The 12220-nt window shown below is 31.0% G+C and overlaps 2 protein-coding genes across 2 annotated transcripts in view; one reads left to right on the top strand and one right to left on the bottom strand.

Moving 5' to 3' along the window:
- The window catches only part of LOC135953297 (elongation factor-like GTPase 1), a 328020-nt gene that overhangs the window by 23792 nt on the left and 292008 nt on the right, over nucleotides 1-12220 (top strand). The gene's annotated exons all lie outside the window — the stretch shown is intronic.
- Nucleotides 1-12220, bottom strand: part of dsx-c73A (doublesex cognate 73A) — a 90538-nt gene that overhangs the window by 13280 nt on the left and 65038 nt on the right. The window contains exons 2-3 of the mRNA XM_065505471.1: nucleotides 7075-7226; nucleotides 3072-3150 (exon numbers count right to left, since the gene is read on the bottom strand). Of these exons, the coding sequence (XP_065361543.1) occupies nucleotides 3072-3150; nucleotides 7075-7226 (231 nt within the window). The remainder of the gene's footprint in view (nucleotides 1-3071; nucleotides 3151-7074; nucleotides 7227-12220) is intronic.

Here is a 12220-nt window from a genome sequence, read left to right as displayed (position 1 = left end):
TAGATATTTCAAAGACATTTGCAACGACGTATATAAGACCATAGAAAGTTGGACCTACAATGGTTCAAAATCGAAAAAAAAAATTTTAACCCGAATTTTTTTTTCACAAAAAAAAATTTAAAATTTAAAAAAAAAAAAAATTTAAAATAACAATCGAAAAAATTTTTTTTCCAAAAAATGAAAAAAACAACTGGAAAAAAAATTAAATTTTGTTTACCTTAAAATATTTAAAATTTTGAAGTATAATTTGGTGAAGGGTATATAAGATTCGGCACAGCCGAATATAGCACTCTTACTTGTTTTTTAATAGATTCGAAATTACGCCAAATGTGAAAATGTTCCATAAACTAATTGGACAAATTTTAATCTTTTAGGGCTTGTTTTGTTTGTGACTTTGTTTTCTATGTGCGTAGATGTAAATTAACAGCATATCTGCATTTTCCAATTTTTTATGCCGTTTTAAAAAACAAAAATTTTGAAATTTTGCTAAAAAATTATTTTTGTTTTGGAAAAAAAAAATATATTTCTATAACGACTGCGAAGATTCAGTCTTGCTTAAAGGTAATTTTATTGCGGAATTTCGGTTTTTTGTGTTTATTCAATAAGCTAAACCATTTTAGAGTTACGCGAATATATGTTGTACAACCTCCTCCATCTTCGAAATAACGGTATATCTCGAAAACAAGAGCTAACCTAAAGGCCGAACTATAATATGCATAAGCTAGCTTAAGGTAATGTCATAACCGAACGAAAAGTCTGTCAAATGCTTAAGGAAATCCGAAGAAACTTTTAGATGACCATAATGTACTTACGTGCATTCAAAACAATTTAGCTCCATTTGCACATTTATGTGCAACATGCAATTAAAAAAATACGTATTTCTTATTATTTTATCAAAATAAATTAATTTTCTTCATCCTTTTCATTTATTTTTCTATTTTCTTTGTATAAAATAAACAAACAGCTGATTCCGTACGGAATGTGCGACCAGCTTCGCACTTTGCTTAAGCAAATAAAATTTGACGAAACTTGACGAAACTCTCTTAAGTACATTATAGTTTGTCACATACATTTTATATGTATTCGCACAGTTGCTTAAGCTGACTTAAGCTAGTGTATGCATATTATAGTTGGGCCTTAAAAAACGGTTCAACGTACTCGAATTAGTTTAACCCGACAGTTTGTACATATTGCACAGTGTAATTATAAACTAATTAATACAATACAAAGGATATGTCATGGAACAATTTTGAAAATTTGTGCATGATGATATTCGCACATGAAATTTTTAATTTTTCTATCAAAATTCATCTTCAATGTAAATCTTCCAAAATTATTTTTATACAATTTGTTAATAAATGAAAATTTTTCATAATTATTTTAAATTGCTTATTTCAGTTTTTACTTTTGGAGGCGATTTTTGTTTAGAAATATTTTTAAAAATCATTTAAATATAAAATAAATCTTTAGAGAAAACTGTCAGAGATATATAGGCTTAATTTCAGTTTAATATGTTAAAAAATGTAGCAGTTATCTCCCTTTAAAGTCATTTATAGCTGAATTAATATTAATCATACGTCTAGTAGCACAAATTTTATAATTTTTCTAATAACTTGAAAACTAAGCAAATTTTTGGTGATTTTTTTTTAAATATTGAATAAATATAAACTAAAGAATTTATAATATTTAAAAGTATAAATACTACAACATTTTTCAAAAGAAACCAGTATGAAAAACATTTTGGACCATTTTGTAGTGACATATTTAGTGACATAATCTATAAATAAATAAAGTTTAATAATAGTACCAAGTTATTTACAGGTTTTAAATTTTCTGCCTCTTCAAGCTTATGTTTTAAATATCACCCTGATATTTCATTTTAGTGTGACTCGAGGAATTCAGAATAAAAAGCATTTGTCCTAATCTGGTCTCATTTTTGTAGTCCCTTGAAGCAACAAAAATGTGATACAGTAAAACTGGGTACATATTTTAAATTGGCAACATTTTAGTAATCATTTTCATACAAAAAAACATCTGCTATAACGAACTCTTTTATAAAGAATCCTAGATTAAAACGAATTAACTATTTCTTAACAAACTCCCAAAAATATGCGTTGACAAATTAGAAAATATTTCGCAATGCTAAAAAAATTAGAATATTTCAAGAAGTATATGAAAAGCGATATATAAAGCGCACTTTTTATTCCCCTTATCGGCTGAAAAGCATCAAATACCTGTCAGATTTTATATTTTTTGCGCCATTATAAATCTAATATCCAAAAATCTAATATCCTACAATTCAATTTAAATTTGAGTTTAAATCAGTCAGACTTTGATTTGCTGCAGGTAATGTCAAAAATTATTGATGTAATAAAACATATTAAGCTAGTAAGCAAAGACACATTCGCTTACATGCTTAATGTGTCTTAGCTAAGTGGCTTTGAAATTAAAATGGTGTGGATGGATCACAGTGGAAAAGTAATATTCTTCGATGTTTCTATTATCATTTGGATATTAACGTACATATTTTAAGCTTTTCTTTATCTGCAGATTGGTATCTATATTTTTCTCATTGTAAAGAATATCTATCACTTTTAATCCGTATTAGTAAATTTTAGGTCAAACAAATCCCCAAACACTTGTGACACTTAAAGATTCCACCAAATTTGGTTTCTTTAAGTCAATCTTTATACAAGTTTGTTCTTTACACATAGATTATAAAAAATCCATAATAGTTTTTAACCCACAATTCTTTGCTATGCAACTGTTTACATTCTTCAATTTCAATTTATTTCCCAACAAGATTAAGATATTTTGCCATTTTTGTAAATAAACTGACAGTTTTGTTTATTAACTAAATGGTTTAAAGACACAAACAAAAAACCCGGCCAGAAAAATAAGGTGCAAGACTATATTAAAGTTTAAATATAAACGAAAAAGATACTAAATAATGCTGTACCAAACAAACTGACAGTTTTATTTCAAATGTAATTGTTGTATGTGATATTTGATTAGAGATTAGAACGTGTTTTTTTTTATATTCTCTTCTTTTGAATCAAAAAAAAACTTACCTTTTTCTTGCCATCTCCTACTAATTTTGTGGTGTGTTGATCATCTTCATTTAGACTGGCTGAGCAGGGATCACGATATCTAAATTAAGTAGTGAAAGCAAAAATACACTTAAATAAATACAAATGGAAATAAAGTGAAGTGAGTTAAACACGCAAATATTAAATCATTTAACTATTAAGGAACATTTTTCTGTACAAATTTAACTGGGACTACCAAACATGTGGCAGGTACAAGTATTGTGGCTATGTTAAAGTTTAGTATTCTAAACTCAAGACAAGCATCTAAAAACCTATTACATTCACATACATTTACTTGTCTATTTCTCTAGCTATTGTAGTAGTACATTCATCCATCCATCCATCTATCCATTTTTTTCTTTCTACTTCCAAATGTAGTCAGTTGTACATCCAACTGGGTTAAAGTATCCTTTCTTAGTTGGTTGCACAAGTGTTCACATCATTGTGTGGTAAAACCATCACTATTAAAAACCAGCATCATAAGACTTTCAATTTGATGTATGCTAGTGTCTAATCGAAATGATAAACTCTGGGTGAAATGTTGGTATTGGATAATGGTGTCTTATGGAATACCCTATAGATGTAATAAAGATTAGGTGTTTTATTGGAGGGAATAGAAACTAAATTTCACAATATTAAAGATACGGAACTGGAGCCTAATGAACTGCCTATCTTTTTTGGCCAAGTTCGAATCAAGTCAATATCGGATACCCTGTTCCAAAGTGAAACGTATCCCAGAGAGAGCGTTCTGCATCGATCGAAACAAATAGTAGTCGGACGGTGTTGGTATTGGATAATGGTGTATTAGGAAATACCCTATAGATGTAATAATGATTAGGTGTTTTATTGGAGGGAATAGAAACTAAATTTCACAATATTAAAGATACGGAACTGGAGCCTAATGAACTGCCTATCTTTTTTGGCCAAGTTCGAATCAAGTCAATATAGGATACCCTGTTCCAAAGTGAAACGTATCCCAGAGAGAGCGTTCTGCATCGATCGAAACAAATAGTAGTCGGATGGGGCACGGTCTGGACTATAAAGCGGGTGAGGCAAAATATCCCAACCACTTCATTCTAAATACTTTTTAACAGTTAATTGCAACATTTGGCCGAGGGTTTTCATGATGAAATATTTATTACGGTTTCATGTCTTGCCTCATATTCTGGGTGTTTTTCGGTCAATGCTGGATTCAAACGAATCAGTTGCGTTCGCTACAGGTTCATAAGGGTCTGGTCAGATTTCAGCAGTTCATAATAAGTAGAACCATGGATATTTGCATTTAGTGTAGTTTCGGCTGGTTGGCCGAGCTTCACATACAATCTCTTATGCTTCGGGTTATCGTTTTGGATCCATTTCTCATCGTAATACTTTCGGTGAAAAACTGCGTTCAAAAGATACGCGATCTATTGTAAATCACACATTTTTAAGTCATACACCCAATAGTTCCTGGACAGAAAGTGTTTAAAAGGTTAGGCTCACGCTATTTTAAAGTGACATGCCCCTTTCTTAAATAGTGTTTGAACTCTAATCGGTCGCTATTCCCGAATGACTAGTCTGAGTCACTTTTCTTATTCCTGTTGAGACAAATACTTTTAAAAGCTTAATGCTTAATTTAGCTTTTATTGTGAGTTATAATTGATCCACAGGGCCTAGTCTAGCTGGTCTCTAGGGTTGAGAACAGATCCGGCCACTCAATTTGTTAGCTGTAATGCTGGCTTCACTAAGCACGATCTGATGGATCTATAAGGATGCAAATCAGGGGGACCGATACCTTTATTTGTGAATCTAATGGGTGTATGTTGATTTTGATCTTATTTCATTCCTGATAACTTTTCTGATGTAACTATTCTCCAATGAAGCTGACATTTTCAAGTCTCCCTGTATAACCTAACCTAATGCCAAATTTAAATTAAAAGTTACTGTTTTCAAAGTGTCAAATCGTATTTATTAAATGAGAACAGAAGTTTTTAAAATGGTCCCCCTGTTTGGGTTAGGTTAGGAGGACGACAGTGGTAGAATTTATAGCCAGAGGTATCATAATGGGTCAATGTGGCCCAATTGAGCCACTCTACTTTCAGTTTTTTTTTATTTATTGAATCGTCTGAAAGTTGTTCTCTCAAACAAACCAAGATACCACCACTTACACTACGAGTGGACACAAAGGTAACTAGTGTGTGTGTGAGTATGAAGAAGCCAATCACCTTATCTTCTATATATATAAAAATGAAATGGTCCATGTATGTAATGGCATCACGTGAGAACGGCTGATTTTTTTTTATTCGATTCGAAATTTTCAGGAGATGGTTTGAAAAAAAATTCGAAAATTCCGGGTAAAACTCGAATTTTTTTTGTGGAGATTTTGCCAGCCAAAAAAGTTTGAAGACCAAGAATTGGATGCATTACTCCATGAAGATTGTTGTCAAACTCAACAAGAGCTTGCAAAATCATTGGGAGCTACTCCAGCAGCAATTTCAAAACGATTGCGAGCAGCTGCATTCATTCAAAAGCACTGAAATTGGGTACCATACGAATTGAAGCTGAGAGACCTTGAAAAACAATTATGCATGTCCGAATTGATGTTTGAACGCTATAAAAGAAAATCATTTTTGCACCGAATCATTACTTGCGATGAAAATTAGATCCATTACAATAACCCGAAGCATAAGAGATCGTATGTGAAGATCGGTCAACGAGCCGAATCGACGCCAAAGCCAACTATAAATGGCGCTAGGGTAATGCTCTGTATTTTCAAAAGGCTCCTATCTATTATGAGCTGAGGAAATCTGGCCCGACAATCACAGGTAACCTGTACCGAACGCAATATATTTGAAGCGAGCATTGGCCGAAAATCCCTCGTTAGGCCACATGTTGCAATACCTGTTAAAAAGTTTTTAGATCCGACCGTGCCTCGTCCGACTACTATTTGTTTCGATTAATGCAGACCGCTATCTCGGGGATACGCTTCACTTTGAAACAGAGTATCCGAAATTAGCTTGATTCGTTTTTGACCTTTAAAGATGAGCAGTTCTTTTGGCTCGGAATCCATACGTTGCCAGAAAGATGGGAAAAGGTCATAGCTAGCAATGGCCAATACTTTCAAGAAATATATTGTTAAAAAGTTACAAAACAAAAGTTAAAATTTTATAAAATCCCTCATTTTGAAGTCATACACCCAATAACTTAATTAAAAATATAACAATTTGACAATTTTGATTCAAATAGTGAGGATGGGAGTCTATCCCGATGGTGTTATTGAAACAGTTCCACTGTTGTCGAAAGATCTTTCATTGGGAAAGATCGCTGAGTTGACAATTTTTTGACGAGTTGGACTCGGGTCGTTTTGAAGCACAAATCCAGTTGTAGTAGGAACGTTACCTCGTAATTCTTTTTGCATACAAAATCCAACATTTAATTTTTATATTTTCTTATTGTACTCAATACCTTAAGATAATCATGTAGGGTATTTGTGGTTATAAGATACTTTAACATCCCATGATGACTGACGGTGATGTTTAAGTGAATGAATGAATGAATGGATGGATGAATGTATGGATTTGGTTTGAATGATTTAAATCTTTAAGAGCTGCAAACAAATACTAAAAAAAAACTAGCTGAAATCTTCAAATAAATAAAAGTTTATGTAGTAAACTTGTGGTTATTGTTAACACAACAGTTCAGGCAACATTTGGATTTGATAAAAACCCAATATAATTTTTTAAAATAAAGTTTAAAGAAATTTCTTTTAAAATTTTACAATAATTTAAAACCTTTAAGGGGGTCCAAACAAAACCCCTGGATGTCTACAGTAATATTATAAAAATAAGTCAAATTTTGCCTGAACTCTTATATTATTGTAACTTTTCCTTAATAGTTTTTCTTTGGTCATTTATATTGCATGGATTTCTATTCCTTTACTATATAACATTTGTTAGTTTGTTTGGTTGGTTGCTTTATGGTCATTCCTTTTGTTTGGAAAACTTACCTCGATGGACAGGCACACAGAGGTTGGGTGTAATTTAAGCGCACATATACTGCATTACAGACCTGTTGTATGGCACATTCGGGCAATAAATAAATGTGTTGATTGTGTGGATAATAGTGATATTTTGTGGGTTTTGCACCAGTTATGGGTTTCTGCAAATGAAAAAGAAAAAGTAAAAAAATTTACATTTAAATTTAATAATTCCATTACAATTTTTATTTCAATTTTATTTTTATGAATATTGGTTGTAAGCGTTTTATTTAAATCGCAGTTTCACCTTATAATTGGAAATTGTTTTCAAACATATTTTCTTTAACCTTCGCTTTACCAAAGGTTTTTTATGTACATGGTTTACCAATACCCACCCGGGTGACACTACACTTCTATAAATATATGCGACGAACGTAATTTTAAAAAATTTAAAAAAACTTATAAAAAGTTTAAAATGGTTCTATTAAATTCTATAGAACTCTAGAATTTGTTCAGTGAGTACAAATTTCATTTAAATCGAAACGAAATTAAAAAAATATTAAACCAATAAAATCGATGTGGTCACCCGGGTGGGTATTGGTAAAGCGAAGGTTAATCACTCTTGTGTGTGTGAACGAAAATATGTTTGACTGATTTTTTGACTTTTGCAAGAGTTAAATTATTTATGAACTCGTTGACGGTTGCCTCATGGTTATTTTGGCTGTATGATAAAATGCTCAATGTATTATTTGTGGCAAGTAGATTTATTTTTATACAAAATGTCAACAATAATACTATTATTTTTTCGCTTTAAATCGGGGATTAATTTTACAATTTTAATGTTTGTGGGAAGACATGATAAGGTATTTTTGCCTTAAGTGGAAATAAGTAGTAACAGTAAGGGATAATGGGTTAGCACAGCCCTATAAATAGTTCTTTGGAAAACTACAAAAGTTCAATATAATGCATATTTTGCGGTACTTTGGAAGTTATTTTTAGCCACTTCCGTATTCTATTCCCAACACAACTTAAAAAAGTAGTATATGTAATCAAAAGTTATAAAATCAATAAAATCATCATCAACAATGAATTTAATACAGGGTTGAATTATAATGAATGTTCTTTCCTTTTCATTGATTCGGTACATTCCAATCATGCACTGACATGAATGAATGGTAGATTTTTTTTTAGCAGATAATGAATTTACTTGAAACTATTAATTAGCTGTTTTTGGTCTTTAATTTAAAATCTGCGGATGGATTTTAAAGATTTAAACTAGAATGTTGTGGACAAAACTCACTTAAGATTATTTTTTTACTTTACCCAGTGAGTGAATATTAAATTTTGTTTAGTGATTTTATTGGGAGCATGACTTAAAAATGCGGGATTTTTTAAAATTTTTAGCTTTTATTTTGAAACACTTGAACAATATAAATTTATTATAAAGTATTGGCCATTGTGAGTTATGACCTTTACCTATCTTTCTGGCAACATATGGATTCCGAGCCAAAAGAACTGCTCATCTTTTGAGGTCAAGAATGAATCACGCCAATTTCGGATACTTTGTTCTGAAGTGAAGCATTCTTCATCAATCGAAAGAAATAATAGTCGAACGGGGTACGGTCTGGCCTGTAAGACGGGTGAGGTAAAACTTCCCAACGTCTTCATTCTAAATATTTTTGACAGGTATTGAAACTTATGGCCGAGCGTTGTCATGATGGAATAATACGGTTTCATGTCTGGCCGCATATTCTGGGCGTTTTTTCGGACAATGCTTGGTCTGGTCAGATAGGACCCGAATTGACTTTGGTGTCGATTCGGCTGGTTGACCGGGCTCCACATACGATCTCTTACGATGTTATCGTATTGGAGCAATTTTTCATCGCAAGTAATGATTCGATGCATAAACGATTTTATTTCATAGCGTTCAAACATAATTTCGTACATTCAAAATCGTCTTTCAAGGTATCCCTGGTATCCGCTGCTCTCAAACGTTTTGAAATTGCTGCTTGAGTAGCACGCAATGATTCTGAAAGCTCTTACTGAGTTTGACAATAATCTTCATGGAGTAAAGCCTCGAATTCTTGGACTTCAAACTGTTTTTGGCTGGCCTGGCCGATTTTTATCTTCCATGTTAAAATCACCACTTCTGAACCTCACACCACTGAAAACACTTCTGAAACCAATGGAACACATCCACCATAAGCTTCGTTGAGAAATCGGTGTGCTTCAGCGGCACTTTTTTGAAATTAAAGAAGTAAAGCAAAACTTCCAGCATATGACGCTTTGTTGGTACAAAATTCGACATTTTCGAAGTTAAAAAAGTTTTGTTGTTTAAATTAAAATGTTCAATAACTAAGTGAGAATAGATGACAGATATGTATCCTTCAAAATGACATATAAGTTATTAAAAACAAAAACCGCAATCAAAAGATATGCCATCTATTGTAAATCCCGCATTTTGAAGTCATACTGGGTGAAATATAAGAAAAATACAATAAAAGGTAGAAAAAAACACAAAAGTTCGAATTATCAATTGATTATTTTTGAATAAGAGAAGAATATAATCTCATTTCTCATTATTCCAAATTTATTAAATCATAAGTTTTCTGCCGTTTTTACTGCTCTTTTGTTTGGATTAGTTGAATATATTGTAAATTCAATTGTACATCAATTCTGATTAGTTTACAAGATATAAACAGTAAATGTTTTTATCCTTAAACATTCTATTCTCCAAAAAGTCCATCGTATTTGGCGGGAGAGCAAACTACAGTCAAAATCATGTATTTGGTCTGGATGATAATGAATAGTTGAGTAAGTCCATTCACTTAGTTATTAACTCTTTGAAAACAGCCAATACTAGAGTTTTATAAAAATAAAGATTACCCAAAAACGTTGCGATTTAAAACAAGTAAGATTGCTATATTCGTCTGTGCCGAATCTTATATACCCTTCACTAATATTAAAAACTAAAAAAAATTTTTTGTTGAAAAAATTGTGGCAAATTTGCTCATATCTCAGCCATTTGTGGGCCGATTTTCTCGATTTTAAATAGTAAAATGAATAAACAATTTTTCGTCCGGCACTGGCTGGACTAATTAAATTATAATTATTAGATATAAGATTTGAAGTACTTGTTGTTAGTTTATGAATGAAGATACAATAAATAAAAAATAAAATTGAAAAAAAAAAAAAATAGTAACCTATGTTGAACTATAGAGGATATATTGATGTATCAATCATGTATGGAAGTTATTTGGGGGCTTCGGAAAGTTCATTTCAACAGACATGGCTATATCTATAACGATCCAGAATATATTTACTTTATGGGGTCTCAAACTTAAAATGTAGAAATTTCAAACGGAATGACCGGCATTTATTAGCCACTCGTGTTGAAGGGTATAAAAAGCTGATTCATCCAGCTATTGTTCAAACAAAACGTAAAATAAGTAAAACAGATACAAGACAACAATACAAATCATTTTTTTGCATGTTTTGTAATCAAATCAATCCATTATATTGGCAAAAAAAAACTTACATACATAAAATATTGAAAACATATGTTTTTATTCAATACAAAAGATATTGAATGAAAAAGACTATTGTTTTTTTTTTGACATAATTGATATTTTGACGTTTATTTTGTAACAGTATTTAGAGTTTTTTGGGTTAATCTGAGTTGTTAAGATATTTAGTTATTGAATATAATTTGAAATAATAAATATGTATAATAATGATTTCTATTTTGCGAAAATTTAATATTGATATGATTGTTGTGATTGGCTTTCTCTTCCACAGACGAAAATCAATTTAGCCAGCCGTTCATTATTATTTATTTATATTTAATGCAATTAATTAAATGTTACAAAGAAACACAACTAAGCTTTTGTCTTCGCATTTGTCTTTATATTTATATAATTTGCACTCGTATTCAATATTTATTTATTGTGTATTAAGAGAAATTAGTATTTAACTAATAAATTAGTTATAATATCGATTAACATGAGTGTTATGTATGTTAGTTTTTTCTTCAATGAATTTCACCTGGGTATTTTCAAAACGTTTATTGTGTTTGTGTGAAATAAATTTACAAAATAAAGGTTGATTTATTTAATGGAATTAAATACAAATTGCTTAAGACAATAGAGAAAATTGTATTGAAGAAAACAAGAATTGTTATAAATAGCAAATAGTTCAACATGCAAGTACAAGTTCACACTTGCACAAATACATACTACTTGCACCACTACTAGTACTACAAAAATACTGAATTTTGGCGAAAGTTTTTATTAAATAGATTTAATTGAAATTGTTCTAAGCTGCATTTATTGTAGCATTTATTTTGTGTTTCGCTGTAGCTGCTACTTAATGAATTTAGAAATACGATCATTTTGTTTGCTTTTAATTTTTTACCAAATTTCCTTAAAGTTGCAGTTTCGAACACACATTTTCTATACGTTTCTCTCTCTCGTAATGTTGCCTTAATATCATTACACTAAAATCAAGACACGATTCTTTGCTATTTTTGTCTATCATAAAAATAAAAATCTTTTAAAACGTCGTTTTTTGTTTGGTTTAAACAAAAAAAAAATGTGCATAAACATTTTCCACTAGAGTATACAAAACACAGTAAGTGAGTGAGTGGCATCGTTAAAAATGAACAAAATGAGGAAAAAAAAAATAAAACTAGTTGAACATTTTGTGGCAACTACTTACTCGTACTAACCTAACCTAACGTCTTCGTTTTCTTATAAGGGGCTGAACTTTAACCTTCTGATGTTTGTACATAGTTCTGTGCTCTGCAAAATGTGGTAGTTGCAAGAGGTATATAGAGTGTGGGGTAGTGTAGGAGTGATGATGATTTTTTCTTATTTTAATATGCAATTCGTGCTGTTTTCTCCTGGAACTTTGTGTAAATTTGTAAGTTTTTTTTTTGTATTTGCTTATAAAATAAAACTGTAGTCAATAGGATAGTGAAAAAGTTTAAAGAAGTAAAGTGAAGAATTGTGATTGACTGAAAAGTGAGGTTTTTGTACTCTGAAAGATCTGAATGTAATATTTGCAATATTTGGAAAGCGTCATATGCGGGAAGTTTTGCTTTACTTCATTAATTTTGAAAAAAAGTGACACTGAAGCCCACTGATTGCTCACCGAAGCTTATGGTGAATGTGTTTAA

The sequence above is a fragment of the Calliphora vicina genome, chromosome 3 (genome assembly GCF_958450345.1).
Source record: "Calliphora vicina chromosome 3, idCalVici1.1, whole genome shotgun sequence".
Classification (NCBI taxonomy): Eukaryota; Metazoa; Arthropoda; class Insecta; order Diptera; family Calliphoridae; genus Calliphora; species Calliphora vicina.
Note: the sequence above shows the minus strand (reverse complement) of the source record. Positions and strands in the feature narration are given on the sequence as shown.